The sequence below is a fragment of the Solea senegalensis genome, linkage group LG3 (genome assembly GCF_019176455.1).
Source record: "Solea senegalensis isolate Sse05_10M linkage group LG3, IFAPA_SoseM_1, whole genome shotgun sequence".
Lineage (NCBI taxonomy): Eukaryota > Metazoa > Chordata > Actinopteri > Pleuronectiformes > Soleidae > Solea > Solea senegalensis.
Window position 1 is genome coordinate 15,554,883 of NC_058023.1, and position 24,442 is coordinate 15,579,324.

Here is a 24,442-nt window from a genome sequence, read left to right on the forward strand (position 1 = left end):
AGACACACGTGTTGTTTTTTATTTTCTCTCCACACAGCAATGTGAGTAGAAGCAGCTAACGGTGTGAACCCTGGGACGGTTATTATTGTACACATAGACGTCTTTTCTTTTAGACTATTTTTTTTTTTTCCCCAATTAAAAAAACAACAACTATAAATACAATAAAATAAGCATTATTTACAAACTCCATGCGTTTCAGGTTAGAGTGATCACTGCAAAAAAAAAAACACAGGGGGGGAGGGGGGAGAGAATGACATGATGATGTTTGCATCTGGTTTCATGATTGAGTTGTACATGATCTGAGTGAGACGGTTCACATCTCAAAACGTTCAAAATCGCATGCAAACGTCAAACAGACAGAAAAACACAAGGAGAAACTGACAGAGGAACCGCACGTTTGTTTTTTAGGAGGAGAACAAATAAGTCAATCACAGCTTAAAGTGGAACTAAGCATCCAAACAGCTTTGGATGTGTTGTGATGTTTAAATGGTTTGTTGCTGGGAGATTGAGGGTTGTTTCCACTCCCCCTACTGTCTGTTAGCTGAGAAAACCGTTGTTGGAGGAAGCAAAGAAGAGGAAATGACTGTCTGACCGAGCGAGGGGCCACACACGAGCAAAGTTCCGCTTTAATTTTTCATATTATATCACACTTAAATCTGCAGTGCGTAACTTTTAAATACAAACAAACGTCAGCTGTATTCAAACCATTGCAAAATGTATTCATATAACGCTGAGTAAGCCTATCACCATATCTCTCTATAATGGTGTTTCAATCTCGTGTCACCCAAAACAATCCCACACAGGAAATGATTGTGCTAGTAAAGCAAGATGGCAGCAAACAGGTTGGAGTGTGTCTAAAAACACAAAGAAGCACACAAAAAACCCTGTCGTTTAGCAGTTTCCCATGATGGCCCACCCCTGTGCTTCTCCCTTGGTCAGGTCTGATAGTTTTGCCTGACAGAGCCTGTGTTCAGATGAAGGATGCAGCATACAGATGACTTTACACACTGCAGATTTAAATAAAGATTTAAGGTTTTAATTTTTTTACGCCAAGTTCAGGCTTTTTAGATTTTTAAACTCTGTCTCCCTCTCACATATTGTGCAGTTCCATTGAGTCATATTATTCAGGATACACTTGTCTTACCTTCTGCCAGCATCCAGGCATTGGTAAACCATCTGGGCCCTGTTAAGAGAGGAGGAGCAGGGGAGAGAAACAATGAGAACTGCAGGAGGAGTGGAAAGCTTAAGGAAAATCATGATAAATGATGTTGATTTTGTGCCAAACACACAACAACATGCCTGAACACATAAGCCCAAATAATAAAAACAGGAGATAATAGAGACGGAAGCTCCCATCCTGTCTGAGACATCACAGAGACTCTATTCCTCCATATCTCTGTGTTAAAGTCATTAAATAAAACACATTTAAGATACATTTTAAAATCTGAAACTTTTTTTTAAAAATAATTCTATTCTCTTTTGTAGTTGCTGTCTCAACCTTACAGGATTTAAGTCCTCAAAATTTAAATAGATTGCATGTGTGATTTTTTGATTTAACACATGGGTGAAATCCAGGGAATTGTTGCATATTGAATTATTGCAACTGTAAAATGAAGTAAGGAGAATATTTATTTGCGCAATCATTTTCCTTACACTTATGCAATAAATGTCTCTCGTGACCTCGAATTTTCCTACATGCAATAAAAATAGTGTAATATTCCTTTGGACATTCAATATTTCTCACTCATCTACAGTCTTCTCTTCTTTCCGTCTTTAAACCTAGTAGGTTTTGTACATATCTTTCTTTATATATTAAATTTTTGTAGTGTCATATTCCCTGCCTGATTCTTATTGCCTATTTGTACACTTTTGTTTTATTTTTGTACTTTTTCACTTCTGTGTAAGTTGCTCTTGTTTTCTCTGCCTCTGAAACCTTTGCACAAGAATTCCCAGTCTGTTCATGCACAAGTGGCAAATAACCATCTTTAATCCTTTTGTGAATTTATCTTTTTTTGGACATCTGCGAAATCAATAAAAAAATATTTTACACGTGCAAAACGCAGTACCTCATCTCATGCATTGGCAAAAATATGTCAACTCTTTTGTTTTAGTGGCCCCACCATTTTCAGTGCTTCAGAACATTAGCAATAAAATGCAACAAAATTATTGGGACACTATAACAAAGCAGTTGTTGTCCTTAATTAATTAATAAATAATTAAGCTACGGCAACTGAAATATAATGAGATGGCAATTTGTGAATGTCTTCTTACCTGTCGTGGCTCACAGTATTCACAATAGTATGCCTAGTTACACTCTATGCTATCGCTTCACACACTCATGTTTGACCACTGCATTATAATGTCATGCATTTACACAGGACTATTTCAGAAACATAAACAAAAATCATTGACATACGAATTACAAACTTCATTTTGAATTGCCCGAATAGGTCAAATGGAAATAAGTGATTTTCTCTTCTCTTCATGGTCTGGCCCAATTGGTACAAATACAGAAAGGGATAAGGGGAAGTTAACAGAGTAGAGGAGGGGGTTCATGTGCCTGTAGCTTGGGCAACTCATCAGTAAAGCTAGTCTGTGTTAGCATTCAAGTTAAAAGGTCAATAGAAGAACTTGAAGGAAACAGGTTTTTAAGCAGAACTTTTTTTCTCAAGCTTTAATCCAGGGAATTACAGGATTGAGTTAAAGAGATAGATCAATATTCTATAATCATTTGACTTCTCATTATGTCTGAAAAAGGCTGCTTGCGGTTAGTTAGCGTGCAGGTTTTTTTAGCTTTTTCTTTTAAATGTAATGTAAAACGTAGTGATGAAAAATGTATACATGCTTGTTGTTGTGCTCTTTAGTCATGCATGAATGTGTTTCAGCTGTGGCTGGAGGTGAGAGGCATGCATGGGTACACGTTCGTGGTGGAGGAGGAGGAGGAGGAAGAAGAGAAATACTGTACCAATTGGCATGGGGCATCCAGCCCGTCCAGACCTGGCTGCCCTGGTTCCCCCTTTTCACCCTTAAATCCCCGGAAACCCTGTTTGCAAAGACGACCTGGCAGTGTTACTGGGAGAGAGGTGGACCGCCCTCAAAACCTTGCATCTGTCCACCGTGACCGACGCAAGAGTGGGGGGAGGCGAGGGAGGAGCCGCCCATGTTGGTTTGCTGATACCTCAAATCCAGTGGTGTTGATATTCTACTTTTTTTTTCTATTCTAATATTCTCATTTTTTATATAGGAATTATTTTTGGTTTCAGGTTGCTATGGTTTGGGAGAAGCGAGGTATCTGTTTCACCACAGGGTGCTCCACCCCCTCCTCCTTGTTCAGGAGACGACTGCTCTACACAGCTAGGAGACAACTTCCAGCTCACAGTTGGACATACCAATGGGCAGGGTGCATCTAATCCAGGGGCACCCTGTTCTCCTTTCTCGCCCTTAGGCCCTTTTTTGCCCTTCTTTCCCTTCTCCCCCTGTGGATACAATAGTTTGGTCAAGTTACAAAAAAAAAAAATAAAAATCATTGCCTTTTGAACATCTGGGGATAGCACTGCTATTAGGGAAGGGAAGTGATTAAAAAGGCCCTCGAGGGAGAAAGACACATTGCCAATGTTAGGTAGGAGAGGGGATACCAGACAGTACTGAGTATTCAAAAAAACATTCCTCAGGACAGGAGGGGGACAAAAAAAGGGAGGAAAACACAGTGGGAAGGGATGGAAAACAGCTGTTTGCCAAAAACAGGGGTGTCAAGGGCACAAAGGATGAGAAAGAGTAGCAAGGAAAATTGCCTCCAGATAAACAGAATTAAATCTACGACAAACTGTATGCCGACAGAGTAAAACACAAGTTACACAATGGTATTTTAAATGGAAAATGCATGTGACAACATTTTAGTAGCAGACTTCACAGATGTTAGGTCCATTTTCAGTCGTCGTGATTCCAGATGTGTAGTATTGGAGCCTCAATTCTATTCTAACTTTATTAATTTGAATTTGCAAATTAAAATGTTGTACTGAGTGCATACAAAAACATAGAACTAAGTGCCACTAGTGTCTGAATCTTCAAAAGTAGTTCATGAAAATGATAATCCATAATACACTGTTCACTGTTGGGAAATGTTAAATACATATCAAAGTATGTTTGTTTTTATGATCCATGGAATGGGATACAGTTTCTAAAAGGCAGTAACACTTAATGTTTGAGTACAGTAATAATATGGTAATATTATGGATTTTCTTTCTAAAGCAATTTCCACCTTGTTAATAACAATGCCAATGCTGTGGTAATAAGGCGATAATATCACAGTAAAACCATGTTATAATTTGGTGAATACATTTACATGGAAAAAATGTTATGAATCAAAGTAGATCATTATAAAGTAAAATGATAAAATATTATGAAGTTTGAATGTATCCTCCCATAAGTCACACACAGATTCAATTGTTATTAACAAGTTTTAGAATTGAAATAAGCTTTCTCTGAGTGAGTATACACTATTACCATATCAATAATTACTGTAAAGTGTTACCTAAAAGTCATTTAAACATCTAAGAGACACATTAAAGTCAAACGTGTTGAAACACACACAGATTAGGGTATCGGAAAACCACTTTGTGCACAAGCAAGGGAAGAGTTATCAACAAGCTCAAGAACTCCGGGAGGTGACGTGTAAGTTCATGTCCATGCGTGGAAACGACAGAAGGAGAAAAACATAAACAAATGTGGATTTTAAGAGCCTGCTGTCAATGGACGTGTGTTTGATCTGACATGTTTAAACCACGTCCCGACAATGACATTGGACTGGTGATTTTGAGAAATGAGATGGCAAATCATTCAAAGGTGAAGAACAAAAGCTGAGCTGAGAGGACTGGTGATGACGTTTTACGCAAAGGCATGTCTCGGGCTATAGAGATTCAATTTATTTAAAGGGACAACTCGGGAGGACATGTATCAAGTGATTACACACTAACACATGTTTTCTCCAACTATTAAGTCTTTGATTTAGCCCACATTGCGTTAAATGCATTCCAGCAACACAGGAAATGGCTTTATGTTTTAAAGGACGTGTATATGGTTTCTGTTCAGCTCACTGACCTAGGACAACAGTAAAAGATTTTTACCAACTCAGAATTGGCTCATATACGTCAACTTAAATTTGCTGCTTACTGCTTTCTCCTTCAAAAATCATGGATTATCCCTAACTAAGGCTTACTTGAACTTTAAGTCAAAATATCTGCAAAGTAAAAGGAATTCATTAAAATGGACGGGAGAATTTTCAAGAAAGGAAACTGTGCTTTCCTTTAACTGTATACAGCAGCTACATAAACACCTGCACTAAGTCCCATCACTGTCCATTGACATCAGACCTCTATAATGTTAAGGGGCTTTATTCAACAAGCCATTGCAGCATATCTACATCTACCTTTTCTCCTCTTTCCCCAACGTCGCCTTTATCGCCCCTTAAGCCTGGTAACCCCTGTAAACGTACAAGTCCACTTAATTACTCTGGAGGCTTTTACTGTGATGAGGAGAACAGACCAAAGGAAACAGAAACAAGGTGAAAAGGTTTGAGCCAAAATGGGTGGACATGCAACGAGAATGAAAAGATTTGAGCCGCTGTGCTTTCTCTCCGAGTTCAAGTTCAATTTAACTGACAAACAAAGAAAGGCAGCAATTCACCAGAATCAGATGCAACAACGTACAAAAGAAACTCTGACTACATTTACATGCACTGCACGCTAATCATAATCTCAATATTTGGAGTCTGTATCATTATAATCCTTGTCCACTAGATATCAGGACATTATAATCTGATTATGACACAAACATGTCAAAATAATAACACTCTCAATCTGACTGCTCCTTATTCCCTTGGTGTTCATTTTAAGAAAGCTATTTACATCACATTGTTTATATACAACTATTTAATCGGGTTAATATCGGAGGGTGGCCCATGGCCATGTGGAAAGGAAACTTGGCTTGGGTCAAGAGCGAGAGTACTCCTCAAACAAGGTACCTAACAATCATTACTCATTATTAATTGGACACTCTAAATTAACCCCAGCCAGACTGTTTGGGACCATTTATCCAGTCCCGAGGACAGATAAATAAAAGGGTTGTGCCAGGAAGGGCATATGGGCCTCTGTCAAATCAAAATATGTATGGTCATAACACACACTGATCAGTCTACCACTGATGGGTGGAGGCACAGATAATTGTCACCACCACCCAACAGAGACATGTTAGAACACTGCTTGGTTGTAAAAGAGAGTAAAAGAGTGCAGTTGCGTTTGATTCTGGAAAGTTGCGCCAGACTTAAAAACATTCATCAGATGAAGTTAAACTAACTTACGTCCAAACCTGGTGTTCCTGGAGCTCCCTGCAAATGAAGAACAAACAACACTCAGCACACGAAAAACAAAATCATACGAAACTATAGCAAAAAGGGATTGAGGTGTTGCTGGATGGAGGGTAGAAATCTGTGTACTTAAATCCTCTTCGCAGTGTGTGATTCTCTGCACTATTTAGTGGACACTATTTTTTCTGAAAGTGCAAAATGACAACACATTTTGACAGTGATGACTCTCAAGTTTAAATGAGTCAGAATTGATCACCAAGATCCTGTTTGGAGAACATGAAAGATCCTCCAAACACAGAAAAGATTATTAATTTCCGAGATTTATATTAACCAAATGTCACTGAATCAATAGCAACTTGACTTTCAGGTTTAGATTCAGTTTTTCAAACTAAAGAAGCCTCTTGGATGAGAATTGATCATAGGTAGTGAGATGAGGCCAATCCTGAAGTAACAAGAGAGCCACCAGTTTGAATGGAAGTTCATGGGAAATTGAGCCTAGTTTTCACTTGATTTATAACATCAGTAAAAATGTTCCTGAGGAGTTCTCACTCACTCATTGTCTATCACTTTATCCCCCACATGCAAACTCCTCACAGAGGCCCTCGGTTAAACTGGGATTCAAAGTAGCAAGTTTCATGCTGCGAGGCGACAGAGCCAGCCACTAATTGGTGGAGTTAATGGTCTCCATCACTAGCTTAGGTGTTCTTCAGAAGCACATGATTCTGTAATACTATTAAGGAAGTTCCCATTTAGTGCAAAATACTGTAGATGATAAAGCACAGCACATTTGAGTGGACACCAGTGAGACTGCAGTACCTCAATATGCTACAGCAAATCTCGAGGCTTCCAAACGAGAATCAGATTCCAATGGGTGACATCACTACTGCTTGCCACGTCTTCAGGAAAAGTACAAATCTAATGGCTACTGATTCAATAACATTTGGACAATGACAAGCCTTTATTATACATCAAACAACAAAAAACTACTTACAGGAAGTCCATAAGGTCCCCTTGGCCCTGGCTCGCCCTGTGCTCCTTTCTCACCCTAACAGAAACAGATCAGTGTTTTATACATGATCCACTTTGGAAAAGAAGTGATACTAAATCACACACTCATGTGCATGCATGTCTTGTCTCCACAGTGAAATCAAGGGGCAAAGATAAATGTCCGTCTTACTATGTCACCCTTTGGCCCAGCAGGACCAGCTGGACCCGTAGGTCCATCCATGCCCTGCAAAGAGACGTGTCGTTACGGTGGGATTACATCATCGGACAGGGACAGCTCTTTCAAAGTGGATTTTCCAAAACAAACAGCAGATGGAAAAGTGTTCATGTTTTGCATATACACACATATTGAGTATTCCTCATGTACTTTACATCCAGTACATAGAGTTATAGCTGCTACATTGGCCACACAGAACAGTTATGACACTGCTGACAGTTAATGTATGAGTGTGTGTTAATGCTGAGTTAATGCAACACAGGACAAACAAGAGCCTGGACATGTCTGCTGTAACACTGTTTTACGTATGGTTGCTATTCTGTCGACTGAGCTCAGTGTGACCTGTTCATGAAAACTGGCTAAATCGTTAAAAGGTAGGGTATGCAACATTTCCCTAACAAAAAAACCCAATAGATTAATCCAAGAATCCTCAATGGGCCACTTTATCTGCAAAGATATATCCTGCCACCATGGTGGTGTAAATCAACTGAGTCATGTTACACTCTATGAAAAGCAATTACATGCTTAGGCCCACGGCATGGACGCAGCCAGTGTAGCCCAGGTGACTTTGCTTTGTAACAATTCCTGCATACTCTACCTTTAAAAAAAATATCTCTTTTCAAACACAATAAAATGAGGTGATATGGGTGAAAACAAATTTGAGTCAAAAATGGAGGACTGTATGGAAAATGTGCGGGAGAGAATTGAAAAAAAGTCGAGTGGTGAAGCCCCCCCCTTGGTCACATGACACTCACCCTAATTCCGGGCTTGCCGTCCAAGCCGGAGGCTCCCTGTGTGGTTATGGAGGTATGAGTGACATGAACAAGGTGGGATTAGTACCAGATGAACACTGTTATTAGGACAGGTTGATGGCAGGGTTCACACAACAACTAAATCACACCGTGTGTTACAGTGAAGTAGTCAGCCCAAGCAAATGGACATGAGGACAGAAAATGTAGCTGGCAATAGACACACACACACACACGCACGTCCTCAGACATATACGCAAATGCATACACCAGCCATTCCCAACGTGTGCTCATGGGTACATGGATACTGCAGATGGGCCGAGAAAGAAATGTGTTTTCCATTTCCAGTTTTCTATGATAGATTTGAAGAAATACAAAACAAAGCGTTTAAATGATGTGTTATTTTTCTTTTATCAGAACTGCTATAGCAGCAGTCTAGTCCAGCAAAGTGAGCACAATGTTGTAGGGCTGCAACTAACGTTCATTTTCATCGTCGCTTAATCTGTCGATTATTCTCTAGATTAATCAAGTAATGGTTTGCTCCATAAAATGTTGAAAAAATGTTGGTCTGCCTTTCTGAAACCTGTAAAGGATGATGTTCTGAAATGTCACGTTTTGTCCACAAACCAAAAATGATTTAGTTTTAATGATTTCTTTGTGATATGGAGCAAAGAAAAAAAAAAACACATTTAAAAAGCTGAAATATGTGAAAAGTTGTTTTAATAATAAAAAAGATGATCAAAATCGTTGACAATTCATTTAGTAATTGATTAATTGAGTGATTGTTTCAGTTGGGAATTATTCATCATAGTTTTGTGTGTTGATCAGAGTCGTGATTTAAGGTTTGGGTGGACCTCAGGAGGATTTTGAGAATTCAAAGTGTGGGAATGGCTGGTATACACTAACACACAACAACACAATCTGACAGGGCTAAATTACGATATGAGGGATTTCTTTCCATGGATGTGTGAAGACACTGAGGACAAGGGAAATTGGTTGAAGACATCTTATGTCTGCACTTACAGGGAGACCCAAAGGTCCACGATCGCCTTTGTGTCCTGGCTCCCCTCTTATACCCTTCACACCATGTAGGCCGGCTTCACCCTGGGAACAAGGGGGGTTAGATGCAGACGTGACACAGTTGCTGTACCTGCAGTTGCACCTCAGGACTTGGCCTCCTAACACCGCTCTGTCAGTCTCTCTGTAATTTTCCCTGTAGGTCTTTGCATGTCTGTGCTACATCTGCTGTGACTCCATTTAGTCCTTGACTTGTAATCTCCAATTCCCTTTAGATGTAGATGTGGCCGCAAAAGTATCTATCTATCACAATTATTAGTAACCTCATGATAAAAAAAAACATGAAACCGACCCAACAATGGCTATATCAGTTTGAAGTAAGTGTAGTGAAATGTGTGTGCGTTGGGGTCTTGTGGGGTTGTCACAAGAGATCCATATTTCGTTGCCTTTTAATGGAACTTACGAGTTAGCCAAAGTGTTGTCTTTAGGTTTTTCATTTTATTGTGTGAATCTGTCGACTTTGACAATTCATTGCCGTTTGCTGCATGTTCTGCCAATAAGCTCCTCCTCCTCTGAATGTCTTTTAACCAGATCTGTTGTATATAATGTTTTGATTGCGAGGATCCTAGTGGATCCTTCAAACACAGTGTGTGTGGTCGAGGCACAACAGGCAGTGAGGTGATAGATAGTGGGGGCTGAATCAAATTTAGCTTAGGGCCCCATAAAGGCTTGGGCTGGCCCTGATAAGCTTGTTTGGTGTTTTACTCACAGCTGTCAATGTTATTATTGACTTAATTTTATATTTATTTAATAATAGCTTTATTCTGCATCATAAATATGTTATATGCGTTATAATGATTTCAAACTCATTACTGAACTCTTCACATTACCCGTTACTTTTTTTTTTTCTCTAGACCAGCCCCCTCTTGAGCAGACTCGATGCTCATTGGACCCCCAGGTCATTTGAGTTTGACACCGCTGCACTATGTGGTGAAAAGCCACAGTCAAACAGGTGTGTAAAATGTCAGGGAATGTTGAAAAATGTTGATCGGTGCAGCCCTAAAATGAAGTGAAAACGTCTTCCTGTGTGAAAGAAAATACAGTCTCATCTCACCTGTACAGAGCATTAAGTAACTGTTCATGAAACTAGATTTACAAGATTTGTTCTATGTGTGAAAAACCTGAAATGAAAGTGTCTCTTTGTTAGTTTACAGATAACTTGACTTGATTGTGCCCTTCTCTGATTAAAATTTACCTTTGGTCCTGGGAAACCATGGGGTCCCTAAAAAACATCAGACAGAAAGAGTATTATTTTTTCAGAGTATTATAAACTGACTGATCACCTGGTCTGGTGATCAGTTTATAATGTATAATTATGTTACTTTCTACTATACCGACTATACAAGACAAAAGTAAATAAAAACTACTGAAGCACTGTCAATGTGCCAGAACAAGTAGAGCAGGTGCAGCACGATGAAATTTCCCACAGGAATGCATTGACAGGTGTGTTTGTTTTTCAGTTGTGAGAGTGAAAACTGGGCGACATCACTGTGGAATCACATAGACAGTAAACGGGTGCTGGGCTACAATTATTCATGAGGAAGATTTGAAAGATTTGTGCTGAATAACCCCAGACACATTCTTAGTTTTGTCTTTCAGCACATGAGAAACTGTGAGAAAATACAAGATCCCAGTGTTAACTGTGGATTAATTATGAATTTGTTTATCCAAGTAGTTTGTGCCTGTTTTGGTTCCTGCACCAATACTAACAAAACCAACCCTGCTAAGGAGATTAAGATCATGAGCCAACATGTGATGACACATCCTTTCAGCGTCTCAATATGTTACCAAACGCTAGAGTTACAAAATCAGTTGGGCCACATTTTCAAACCAAGAAATTTAGCTGAGCCAGACAATTTCTGTAGCTAGTAAGAAGGTGATAACATACCTGATAAGTACACCTGAATAGAATCTGAGGTACTAGCAGTAAAACTATTTTGGTCACACCTCAAAGTGCATAAAAATAAATGTGTTTGTCATATTTTGACTGCATAAAATCAAAAAGCTGCACAACATTAGCAACACCATTTGCTTCTGTTCACCATTTGCAGAATTCAGGTGTTTTAATCAGGCTTCGGGGCTAGGCATCCCATATAGTGCACATCATACACGACCCCCAACCATCTCAAAGTGCCTTTAAAAGAATAAAAAACTAAATATCAATGCTATCAAACCTATCAGGAGTGCTGTATTCATGGTCACTGCTACTGTGGGAATGTATGTAGGAATCAGTGAAAAGTATTTTCTGGTGGAACCACAGGCTGGGCCACTAAGAGGTTGCTTTTGGTCTGCATGTGGCCCACGGACCACTATTTGAATAGGCTGGCCATAAGCAATTTAAAAGGGCAATCTTCTGATGAGATGTTTTAATGCTTTAAAAACTCACCATGGGTCCTGGTGGTCCATGAGGCCCTGATGGCCCTGGAGGGCCAATGATCTGTAATATATTCAGTTTATCATTATAACATTATAATTAAAAAAAAAAAAAAGTAACTGAAAACGGTGAAAGCTGAATCTTAATTGTAACTTACTGAAGAACCCTGAGGACCAGGGAGCCCTAAATCTCCCTTTTCACCTTTGGCTCCATTGATACCCTGAAAATAAGCAAAATCTTTACAGTGTTGTTGTCATCTCATGAGAGGGTTGAACATTCCTTGTAACCACCTGTCAGGTATTTGTTTTTTGGTTTCTTTTTAAAGGTAGAGTACAATTCTTACAGGGAGCCCAGGTAAACCAGTTGTTCCTTTGTCCCCTGAAGCTCCAGGCATCCCCATGTCTCCCTTTGAACCTTTGTAGCCCTGAGAGAAGGAAGTAAAAATGCTTTAGGTTTAAAAACAAATACCCATTGTTCTTGGTATTCATGAAAATGAGAGTAAATAATATTTTTTAATAAAGTTTACAACATGTAAGAAACAAAAAAAAACATTGTACAAAGTCAACAGAAGCTGAATTAAGTGTCCATATTGGATTGCAGTTGAGGATGGACATACCCTACCCTTGGACATTGATCACCACTGGTCACCCTAACCCCAAGCTGAGGACACTGATGTGTGAATAAACATATATTGACCACTGGTTGCAAAAAGAGGTCCTTGGAAATGGAGGTCAATAGGAAAATGAACTTCTACTTCTCCAGGGTTCCCACACCATGGTTGACATCAAATTCAAGGACTTTTCAATGATTTTCCAGGACCAATTCTCTCAAATTAAAGGACCAAATGTGCTGACACAGCTTAAGATGGAAGGGCAACTTTGTCCATGGTGTCCACTTCTATTGATTTGCAGCACACTCTGCATTTGGCCAAATGACTGTCATTGGGATTTTAGTTAAAACTGTAATTTTCTTTGGTAAGCCAGAGATCTTGGATTTTAAAAGACCACTTACTCGCTCTCCATCGAGTCCAGGGAGACCAGGCATACCACGATCCCCCTGTAACAAAAGAGAATTTCTATACCAAACATGATGGGATGCAAGTGCTAACTGATTTGCGACCTTTTAAACACACCAAAACAAAGAAAATATCTACGTATAATTAGCATCAGAGAGAGAAAAAAAAGTATTATCATACCTTTATACCCTGTGGTCCAATTGGCCCTGGAGGCCCAGCAGGACCCTGCACACACACATAGATTTTTTTTTCACACTTATTAAACATAACAACTACAGTTCAGCATAGCTCTGCATGATCAGCTGAATTTGATAAAGAAAACACTGCCAACAACACAGCTTACGTATCACACTCAGATGATCCACAAGCAGTGCAAAATGTTAGCAGTCAGTAACCAGTTACCAAGACACATGCTGATGTCAAACATGTCAGCCAAATCATTTAGGCGTCAACATACACAGAAGGTGATTTACTTATTTAAGAATTCACCAAGTGGAAACACAAATATTCACTTATATCGCTGAAGGAAATATGCATTTTGATATTAGGATGCAAGTTATCAAGTAGCAACAAATACATTAGCTCTAAGCCACATGACAGATGGAGAGCAAGACATCCATACAATGTAAGTCAATGCTCAGACTGACAGGCCAAATGTGTGTGAACTTAAGTAAACAAGGATGTTTGTTAACAATGTTATTTGTCAATATACAATACAATAAATACCAGTTGTATAGCCTACAAACAAACATAATAACACAGCTTAAAAGTGAGTGTGCAGTTTGTTTTGCATACAGGATTTACAGCTTCTATAGCTGAAAAAACTCAAAGGGACTGTACAGGATTTTTATGGTGTGGAGGTATGAGGTACTGACATATTATCAACACTGCCTTGATAACATAGCTGTTAGCTAGGGTAGCTATACATCTCATACAGTCCCGATTTTACGTTTTTTGGAGTTGCACTGGAATGCAGCATCATTTCCAATGCTGAACAAAGGATTTCACAGAATTGCTTTTGTGACAGCTACTCCAACCAAGAACAGAAAATAACAGAGATTCTCGCACTATACTCAGACATCAACTAAGGTACAATATACTAAGAAGTTAATTTTCCCAACAGCACAAAGCAATTTTGACTTTTATCACTTTGAAATATAAATGCAGTGCCAACTCATGGGGCACAAATAAATGTTCTAAAACTTAGTCCACAAGTTATACACACACACACACACACACACACACACACACACACATATACTGTATATATATATATATATATATATATATATATATATATATATATATGCATAGGTATATACATGTATACATATATCTATATACTGTATATAAATAAGACCAGCTGTTTTACACACACACAAACACACATGAATGCATTGGTTGTGTCCTTGTCCTGTATGTACTGATATCTGTCTTGACCAGCAGGTTATAGCAGGATAGAGCAGGATAACACTGTCAAATATTTGTGGGCGTGGGCAATTATGTTATAAGTCTGAGGGCGCGTCGCACACTATAGTCAGTAATTTACTCAAACCTGTTGTTAAATTGGATAAGCCCAGACTTGCCTATTGTTTCCACATGTCAGTTGATGGTGCACGGATTTAAAGAAGACTTACATCAAAAAAAAAAAAAATTAAAAAACAAAACACAAAAAAAGTATGAGTGCAATGTGTACAAGTGTTCTTTGCTTCTACACGTTGAAGTGAAATGGACGTGTGGGAGTATTTATATTCAGACATTGATGAAGCATGAAATGTTGGTCACAGGGTGCACAAATAAAGCAGCACAGTGCAAACGAGGGGACTGGGGTTGGGTTGAGTTGAGTCCATGCGAGGAACAAAGATGAATCACTTGTGGAGATGACACAATGCATAGAATACACAGAGCCTAATTACCGTCACTGTAATAGAGGTAATCTTCTGCAGTGGACCAAAGGAGTGGAAATGTGGAGGAGATGAGAGAGAAGTCACACAGATAACAAAACCTCTGTGCCAGCACATTTTCAAATACACCCTCAAAATGAGTCCTTCTTGAAAAAGTAAAATAGTTGCTCACCTATTTATATATGTAGAAATCAGACACGTTCTTATCAACCAAAAACATAGAAAGTGATTAAACTGAGCTAATATACAACTTAAACGGAAACGGAAATGCAATAAAATGTTTAGCTTCATTTATAAAGAAAGAATTAAAAGCTCATATTTGGACTCATTGACAAAAATGTAAGAAGATAAACTGTAAACTAATGAAATATTAATTGGAGCAACATTATATGGACAAAAGTATTTGGCCACACCTGTTAATTCAAGTGTTTCAACCAGACCCGTCACCACAGGTGTATAAACTCAAGCACCGAGCCATGCAGTCTCCATTTGGAAAACAAAATTGGTTGATCTGAAGAGGACAGTGACTTCAAGCGTGGTACTAAGATGCCACTTTTGCAATAAGACCTTTGCAACCCTGTTGGATATTCCACAGTCAGTTGTAAGTTATATTATTAGAAAGTGGAAGTGTTAAGGAACAACAGCAGCTCCGCCACAAGGAGTAAGACCCCATAAAATCACAGAGGGACTGCTAAGGCGTATGTGCGTAAAAGTCGCCATCACTCTGCTGATTCCATAGGCGAAGAGTTCCGAGCTTCCACCGACATTAATGTAAGCACAAGAACTGTGTGGCGGAAGCTTAATGGAATAGATTTCCATGGTTGAGCTGCTGAACACAAGCCTCACATCACCAAGTCCAGTACCAAGTGTCAGATGCGGTGGTGTAAAGCTCACCAATACTGGACTGGTGAGTGATGAATCATGCTTCTCTCTGTCTCTCAGTCACATGGGCGAGTCCTGGGTTGGCAGGTGACGAGTGAACTGACTTTAGTTACTGTATCTGACTGCATTGGTGGTGGAGGAGGGATAATGGTATGGGGCTGTTTTTCAGGCTTTTGGCGAGGCCGCTTATTTACAGTGAAGGATAATCTTAAAAGAATACTTTGCCAATTTGCATTTAGCTTTGTACTAATAGAATAGTTCCCCTGAGTCAAGAAATATCTTCATTCTTTCTTTTGTTACGTGCCCACCAGTGACACTTGGTCTGAGCCTTGGTCCGAGGCATGAATTCTGCACTTTTTAGACCCACTCGTAGGGGGGACGGGACCTCATTCCCAGAATGTAAACAGTGTCCGCCATCTTTGCTAACAGATATGCTAACAGGACCAAGTGTCACTAGTGGGCACGTGACAAAGACAAGAATGAAGATATTTCGCAACTGAGGGGAAACTGAGGTTGGGAAGCACAATTTATCAAAAATACTATTCTAGTAATACAAAGCTAAATGCAAATCAGTGAAGTACCAAGACATTATGGACAATGCTATGCTTTCAACTTTGTGGTTTGACAAGATTGTTGACTGACCAACCCAGACCCATAAAACCACTTCCAATAGAAACACAGTCCAAGAAGTGTGGAAGCTGTAATAGCAGTAAAAGGGGGATCAACTCCATATTAAAGTACTCTATATGTACTTGAATATGTCATTAAATTCCCTGTTGGTGCAATAGTCATGCATCCAAATACTTTTGTCCATATAGTGTACATGTATGAGGAGGTAATCATCCAGTAATCATACCGGATATCCACACACATATGTCTTATACTTGCAAATATAAATATATGTAAATCTATAGCAGTCAATTCTGCATTGAAATGTTATTAATTCAGTAATTCAGCTCAAATGTTGGCAAACACAACACATAGGTTTCATCATCTGACCTGTAAAGCCTCCTGAATGTTTCCGTTGTAGTCGATGATTTCCGTCACCCCTTGGTCTCCTTTCTGCCCAGGAGGCCCCTGATCAACATCAACACAACACATTTAATACTCATACTACACACGACCTGGATCCGGATTGAATGCTGCCCCCTTGTGGTAATGCGTGGATATTGGAGTATATGCACTGTAAATATGAATTATCATAATGAAATAAATAAAGAAATGGGAAATGTATATTTACATTAATTGACTCCCTGTTATGAACCTTAATAGATGTAACAACTAAACTTCGGAGCTCGGAGCTCATCAGTGAACACTGGAGCATGTAAAAAAAAAACAGGTTTAAGATTCTTCATTGATTTAAAAAAAAAAAAAATTACAGTATGAAGTGTGATGCTCCATTTGATTTGATTTGCATGTAATTTTAATTGTGATTGGAATCATGCTACTAACTGAACCACCTGAAACCAGAATTCCCTCCCTTTGAGTCAATGGAGGGCAAATAAAAAGCAGAAAGCCCAGTCTGGACATTTAAAGATACATATTTTAAATGCAAGACCCAGAGACTGACAAAGTGCTGCCCCCTTGTGGTAATGTTGTGGCTACAGGAGTAACTGCACAGCTACAAGTTTTCACTGTTGAATATTAACAGAAACATATAATGAAATCATTAAAGAAATTTGATATTTACCTTCAGGCCAGCGGCTCCCAAATCTCCTTTATCTCCAGTCTCACCCTGATTTAAGAAGGAAAATAAATGTTTTCCAAAGTTGCTGTTATGACAACGTATAACAACTACAAACTGTATGACATCACTTTTTATCAGCAACATTGATTGTGGAAATTTGACTTAATTGGTCTATTTTTGCATAAGAAATAGCCCAGTATTAAGAAAAACAAACAAACACTTGAAATAAATCTTAAACCCATAGCCAAGTGGTAATGTAATGTAAGGGAACTCGGTTTGTAATCGGGTTGCCGCCAAGAGTCCCCACCAGGTCAAAGGGCTGGGGTTCCCCTGAGCAAGGCACCCAACCCACATTGCTCCACAGACGCTGCTCAGTGACTACAACTGGTTAAATGGTAAATGGTTAAAACTACAAAACAATCTAAGATGTCAGATGTTTATCATTTCTGCAAATAAAAAAGGGCAAGACTAAAAAATCTAAACAAAAAATGAAAAATTAAGAGAGCTAAAACAATGGAGGAAATCCAGGAATCCTTGATCACCTGCACAATCTCATGACCCTGAATTGCAACATTAAAGATCTCTTATGGGTAATCTGTGCACCACGTTTAAAGAAAACACATTTGTCGTGCTCACCTTTGACCCTTTAAAACCAGGTGTACCAGCCTCTCCTTGTGAACCCTGCCATGAAAAAAGAAAGACATAATTAACGAGGGATTCAGGCAACATACTGAAAAAAACAAACAAAAGAAAGCAAAGAATATGTGGTATAAACAATGAATAAATCATTATTTGTCAAAGGAACACAGTCAGCCTCACTAGATTAAGCAGCTTTTAATATTCCAGAATACTGACAAGCAGTGGAGAAGTGTTTATTTGAACTCTGGCCTTGATGAAGTAGAGTTTTCACTTTTGGGGATTCTCATCAGATATGAAATGGATCTCTGGGTTGTCCAAGTTTACACTGAAGTTGAAGCTGTAGCTGCTGTTTCAGTGCCAGACATAAACACTGGTAAACTCATTTATGCGTGGTTTACTTTACACAGGCCCCAGGGTGATAAAGGCCTTACAGACCATAACTGTTTAACCAGCTCTCTTTGTTGACCCAATTTCTTCTTGGATAGATTGAACAAAGCCAAACTTTTGGGAACGCACTTTTACTTACTGTGCTTTGACCACTGACACTCTAGGTGGCAGCAAAGAACACATGGATTACCCACATGGGTGAGAGGGCTGCTATAGGAGAATACACATGCACATTAATCACTGACCTTTGGGCCGACAGGTCCGATGTCTCCTCGCTCACCCTTTCCTGGTGGCCCATGATCACCTCTCTCACCCTAAACAAAAGAGAGAAAGAATGTTGATAGATACATGTAAATTAAATAAAGATATATAGAAATGTTTTTCTTTCATTCTAACATGGAACACATGTTATTTGACAAAAATTTGCAACTGTAATGCAGACCAAAATTCTTGTTGTATTTCATTTCCTTGTTTTGGGAATTTGGCTTGTAAGCAGAGGTTTGCTGGTTCAAATCCCGACAGATCTGAATCCCCTCAGATCTGGAGTACCTCTCAACAAAATACCCAATCCCCATTGTTTCCCATTGGACATTCTAAAATTGACCCCAACATCCAGCATACCCCTAGTGCTGGTACCAAGCCCAGATAAATGGAAGTTGTGAAATATGCAGATATGCATCATGGAAAAAGCAGGGAGAGGCCTAAAGAATAAAAAATAAAAACGTTTTTTGTTTTTGTTGCCAGGTTTTGATTTATTTTGTTTCGTTTCACTTTATTTGTCTCTACTTCCAGCACTGTAATTTTTCAAGCGGTTTGTAGACACTACATTTTTGAATAAATAGGTTAAATAATAACAATTAACTTTAGGTTTTAATTCAAACGTGTGACTGTTCTCCTGTCACATGCGTTAGCAAGGAAATGTGCCGATACATGCATGTTCATGTTCCTTAATGTTTTGCAGTATTGACACAACTGAAGAATCTATACCACAAGAGCTTCCCGCCCTGTCTGCTGAGTTTGCTTACTCAACAGATTTACGTGGTGAATCGGCCTCTGCACTTTGTGGTAGACATGTTCAAGTCTCGCTAAGTTTAATATTTGACAAAAAAAAAGCCGCTGCTGTCTGGTATTCCTTTTTTTTACTCTCTTAAGGTGAAGTGACTGAAGAGAGCCAATAGATGGGGATGTGGTATAACTCATGATGACTGACTGCTGATGCTCAAAACCAAGTGGGTCATTGTTCAGCAGCACCACTGAAAATAAACCTGCAGACTAATAATTTGAAACACATTTATGTTAATGAAACAACATACATAAGACGACAATGCAAGATTAATAAATCTTAATTATCAATGGAGCAGAGACAACCAGATGATGCAGATATTCATAGTTTATTACTGCTGGCTCCACCCTTTGATAATATCACGGCTCAAAGGGAGAAGGTTTTGGCTCATTCTGACCACTTCCATGTGATATTTTGACATTAGTGCAGTGATGATAACTGATAATAAAACCACAAACTCAGTGATGGGATGTTATAATAATTAGAAGTTTGATTCATGTAAGAAAATCGGGATTCTTATCTTCAAAGTTTCTAAATCGATTAAGAACTTCCAGCATAGCCATTTCATTTCAAAAGATCTGCATCCTTATAGGGACATTGAAAACAAAGACTTAGTTTTATGAGTAGAATTCAGCCATGGTATATCCTTGTAACATTTTCAGGTTATAAATTTAAACTTAAATAAATGTAAAATGACATTGCCTTTTTCCAACTACCAAAGCTACTTTTATACTTATTCCACTATTACACTACACTGATTATTACTTTTCAGAGTAGACTCCCAAATTAGCAGCTCTATTTATATAAATCCAAAAATGACTGTGAATTGTAAATCCTTTTAATCTAAAATTTATTTTTAGGAATTGGAATCATATCAAATTGTGAGATTCTTAAAGATTCACACCTCTAATAATAGTCTATGAAAGCTCTTCAATACAATTGTCAGATAGAACACTGTGGCCCCCTTTACAACTGGCATTAATATTTGTTTTGAAAACAAATTTTCTATCCAATTCGATGCGTCTCTGATGAATCACCAGTGTGTCTTACAACAACTACAGGAGCAGAAATATGTTGGTGGCTTTGAACACAGCTAACATGAAAGCATTGGGGGGATAACCGTGATCGGATTGCAATCATTTCTTGATGTGGACACCGGAGACGCATGTTAATAGCACATGTAAATGCATGTGGTGAATCGCTTTCCCACTGTTATCTGATCACCGATAACACATTCTAATGCAAGGTGTAAAGGGGCTGACAAACAGGATTCCAGGAGTCACTGTGGAAAAACAACCATACCTTAGTCCCTGGGAGGCCTGGAAGTCCTGGTTCTCCCTGGGGGCCTAGGAATCCAGGCTCACCCTAGAAAAAACACAAAAAAACTCAATCAGCAAACATTACAAAATTTCCCTCTCTGTATTTTTTGGTTGCTTCACTACCTCCACCTGCAGTTACTGAATGGTAAAACACTAAGATGCATGGGCAAACATGTTTGAAACAATATGCATGCTCACACACTTGCAAGTGCACAAAGACTCACGCTCGGGGACACATGCATGGATCACACACACAGGATGCAAATCTTCAGCTGCACGTTAAAGCATATTTGACTGCAGTAACAAATTTGCATGTTCCCTTTAGGAGAGGTGAGCTTACAGCATGAGGTGTGATGCTCCATTTGGTTTGATTTGCATTTCATGTAATAGTGATTGGAATATATTACTAAATCATCTGCAATCAGAGTTTCCCCTCCCCATAGTGCAGAAGCTCTGGAAGCCTTTGGATTTGGTAATGAACTCTGGCTTCTCAAACGTCCACATTTTGATTGGATAAGCGGCAAAGAATGTGCAGCGAGCCGAGCTTGGAACCCACGAGTGCTAACGTTAGCAAAAATGATTGTTAGGCTCCATCAAGCATTCAGTCTCTTAAGTAAAAGAGGAGAATAAAAAAAAATATAAAATGAAAAGAGCTTTAAAGAAAGAAAAAAAACAATACATGCACATTCAGAAGAAGAATGACCAACGTCAACAACATCTCATCATGCAATCAAGCATTCAACATGTTATAACTTCAAGCTAATGAGTGTAAAGAGGTGATCGCTATTCTTGAAGTGGAAGATTATAATATGTTGTTTAACTTCTCAGTAAAAAAAAGAAAGAAAAAAAGCTCCTTAAAAATCAAACTTTCTTTAATTTAAAATTTTTTTCTTTAATTTCTTTGTCGTTTTCACACACTCAGCAACTTCCAGATCAAGTAGACTGGAGTGAAGTGAGGCCTTTTCCATAAATGCAGTGATCATTAACTCATAGACCTCTACTGCTGTGTCTCCACCACTGTGTGGTTCGGTCTGGTACAGTACGGTACTTTTTGGAATGGTAAAGCCCTGGGTCAGGCTTGTTTATCGACTGAGAACAGTAGCTACATTTACTTGGAAGACGGGCTGTGGGCTGTGTCTGATGGCCGCGTCAGCGAGATTTGTAGCATGACGTCGTACTGCTACAACAGCAGAAGACAACACAACAGGCAACAACAGAAGACGTCCATCAGCTGCTTGTCTCCACGAGACGTCAACTGAAGAACCAATCGCAAGGGACTATGTGCCGTGCTGTACCACACCAAACCGTTCCACTCGGTGGAAACCCGGCTTATGTGGTTCCCAAACCTTAATGAGTCCCTTTTCTTGCCCACTTCTCAGATCAAAAGCATCAACTGTTTGGCCTTGTCACTTTGCCTAAGCTCTCTACTTTCTCCTGTGTTGGACACGTAGGTATTATTGCGCCTCTGCTACTGCCGGCAGAAAATGCGTCATACATAAGACATTGATGAAAGGTCAGCTTTTGAGTTTTGCATTTGGACTCTGCTGCAGACAGGCTGAAGCGGATGGACAGGGACAACACTGGGAGAATGACCGGGGGTAAAACAGCGAGCATTTACCTTTATCCCTGGGAGTCCAGGCAGCCCTGGAAGTCCTGGCTCTCCCTACACATAGGAAGAGTGTGACATGTTACAGCCAAGCCAAGCTAAGCTGAGTCAAGCCTCATCTGAGGGCTCATGTGTGGGGGTTCTATTAGCTTTATGCCTAATTTTCTAAGCATTTTCGGCTACTGTTATTCTGAAACGTGGTCTGCTGTCTACGAGCGTACGTTGACTGTTATTTGCTTGCGGTGAGCACTAGCAGAAGGTACTGCACATGCACTTTCATAACAACTCATGCAGCCATGGCTTGACGGTGGGATTAGTGCTTGTTAGCCCTCCACAAAGTGCAATAAAGTAGATTTTTTTTTATGGTTTTCATTGGTTCGGGCAGGTGTGAAAAGTTTGGATTCTTGGAATTTCTGGATTAAAGCTGCACAAGCTATTGTGGCTCCAAGGTCAGTATAGTTTGGCAGTGCCGGAGTTGAGAGTCCACTTATTTCTCTGTTACCATTGTGGGGTCATTGTTATGTTAAGAACTCCAGACTCTCGTTATTTAAGTTAACGCACAGTCATTTAATCAAAATATACCATAAATATGATTGTATTTATGGTATATGAAATGGACTGATTTAGCGCTGCATGAGAACGACCAACTGTAATGGCACTCACTGCGCTATATTGCCATTGTGTAAAATTAAATAATTAAAATCTTTCTTGGGAACAACTTAATATTTTGAGGGCTGTCATGATGGGAAATGTAATTTGTAAGTGTGTCAGCACAAGCAGAATGTCGAGATACGATAAAGCGGTAAAAAAATTATAGAGAATGGGAGGTTTTTTTTGCAACAATGCATTAAAAAAATACATATACTAAAAGCCCTTCTGTCTGTCTTGTCCAAAAAAGGGGATTAATGGGGTACAGCACTGTGGATTAAAAAGTATAATTAAATGGGGCACGATTGGGATTCTGGCAGCAGTTAATTTGAGGGACAAGTTCTTTATTTTGCAGGAATAATTGCTTTTCCTTTCGCTGCATGCTCGTTTTATTAGTATCTCAGCAACTGTTTCTTCAACAAGAAAGAGATTATACCAAAAATTGTTCACATTGCAAAAATCTGTGTAGCAGGGCAAATGCAAAGAAATGTCATGGGACGGACCTGCTTGGAGTAGAATTACAGGTCAAAATAGAGCAGCACAAACATTCAGAAATGCTAGTCGAATACCTGGGATCATACATTGGCTCAGAACAAGTATCAGGCCAAAGTAAATGTAAAATGAGTCACATGAGTGCTGTGATGTGTCTGCTCAGTGGAACCCCCCATGAACAACCAGTTTTTGTTACATTTTAAACTGGGCTTGGAAAGCTCTTACGAAAACCTGAGCTGTTTTATTCTCTTGCACAACACACTCGAGTGTCATCTCGAGTACGTGCATATTCGCAAAGACGAAAATGGACAGAAAGTATCTGATCATGAAATGGTCTTTTCTCACCGCGGTGCAAAAAGCATTGGTAACATTAACACTAAATATGACCACAACTCATATGGTTCTTTTGCATGATTTAAACTGTTTCAGATTAGATTAGACTTTATTGATCCCACATTGGGGAAATTCACTTGTTACAACAGCAGGGTTGGCTACAGACAAGTAATAAACTATGATATATAATAAGGTATTTAAAATATACAAAATAGAGAAATGCAAAGTATCAAAAATGACTAATAGACATGTTACACACCTAATTAACAGTATAAAAGTGCAGTGACACACACTTGTTGAGTAAACTGTATATATGACAGGCTGGGGGAATAATGAAAAACTGAATAATTGTAATAGTGAGCTGGGGTTATTTAGACTAATTAGCTAACGAAAGACAGACTTTTCACCACTTAATCCACTTATAGTCCTCATCGTAATCGCTCTATCTGCCATATATCAAGAGTAATGTGAGCAAAGTCCAGTTATTACCTTGTGTCCACTTCGCCCAGGCTCTCCAGGTTCACCCTGCAACACATGCAAACACTTCTATTTTAAATCGGGATCGGACTCCATCACCTCTTTGGAAATCCTTCAACAAGTGTGTTAAGTTTCCTCATTTCTCTCCGTCTTGCAACTTCAGGAAATTGTTATTGGCATGTTTTGTAATTTGAGAGAAATACACAG

The 24,442-nt window shown here is 39.1% G+C and overlaps 1 protein-coding gene across 2 annotated transcripts in view; it reads right to left on the reverse strand.

The window, feature by feature from the left end:
• The window catches only part of LOC122765802 (collagen alpha-1(XXV) chain), a 173,803-nt gene that overhangs the window by 1,154 nt on the left and 148,207 nt on the right, over nt 1-24,442 (reverse strand). Inside the window, exons 17-38 of one of the 2 annotated variants that reach the window (XM_044020234.1) lie at nt 24,248-24,283; nt 22,298-22,342; nt 20,663-20,725; nt 18,543-18,611; nt 17,908-17,952; nt 17,275-17,319; nt 16,584-16,661; nt 14,715-14,738; nt 12,979-13,023; nt 12,795-12,839; nt 12,127-12,207; nt 11,941-12,003; nt 11,796-11,846; nt 10,605-10,631; nt 9,356-9,436; nt 8,339-8,374; nt 7,539-7,592; nt 7,353-7,406; nt 6,356-6,382; nt 5,426-5,479; nt 3,390-3,476; nt 1,145-1,183 (exon numbers count right to left, since the gene is read on the reverse strand). In XM_044020234.1, the coding sequence (XP_043876169.1) occupies nt 1,145-1,183; nt 3,390-3,476; nt 5,426-5,479; nt 6,356-6,382; nt 7,353-7,406; nt 7,539-7,592; nt 8,339-8,374; nt 9,356-9,436; nt 10,605-10,631; nt 11,796-11,846; nt 11,941-12,003; nt 12,127-12,207; nt 12,795-12,839; nt 12,979-13,023; nt 14,715-14,738; nt 16,584-16,661; nt 17,275-17,319; nt 17,908-17,952; nt 18,543-18,611; nt 20,663-20,725; nt 22,298-22,342; nt 24,248-24,283 (1,149 nt within the window). Of the gene's footprint in view, nt 1-1,144; nt 1,184-2,965; nt 3,044-3,389; nt 3,477-5,425; nt 5,480-6,355; nt 6,383-7,352; nt 7,407-7,538; nt 7,593-8,338; nt 8,375-9,355; nt 9,437-10,604; nt 10,632-11,795; nt 11,847-11,940; nt 12,004-12,126; nt 12,208-12,794; nt 12,840-12,978; nt 13,024-14,714; nt 14,739-16,583; nt 16,662-17,274; nt 17,320-17,907; nt 17,953-18,542; nt 18,612-20,662; nt 20,726-22,297; nt 22,343-24,247; nt 24,284-24,442 lie in introns of both variants that reach the window. The other variant, XM_044020235.1, reaches the window with a different exon arrangement.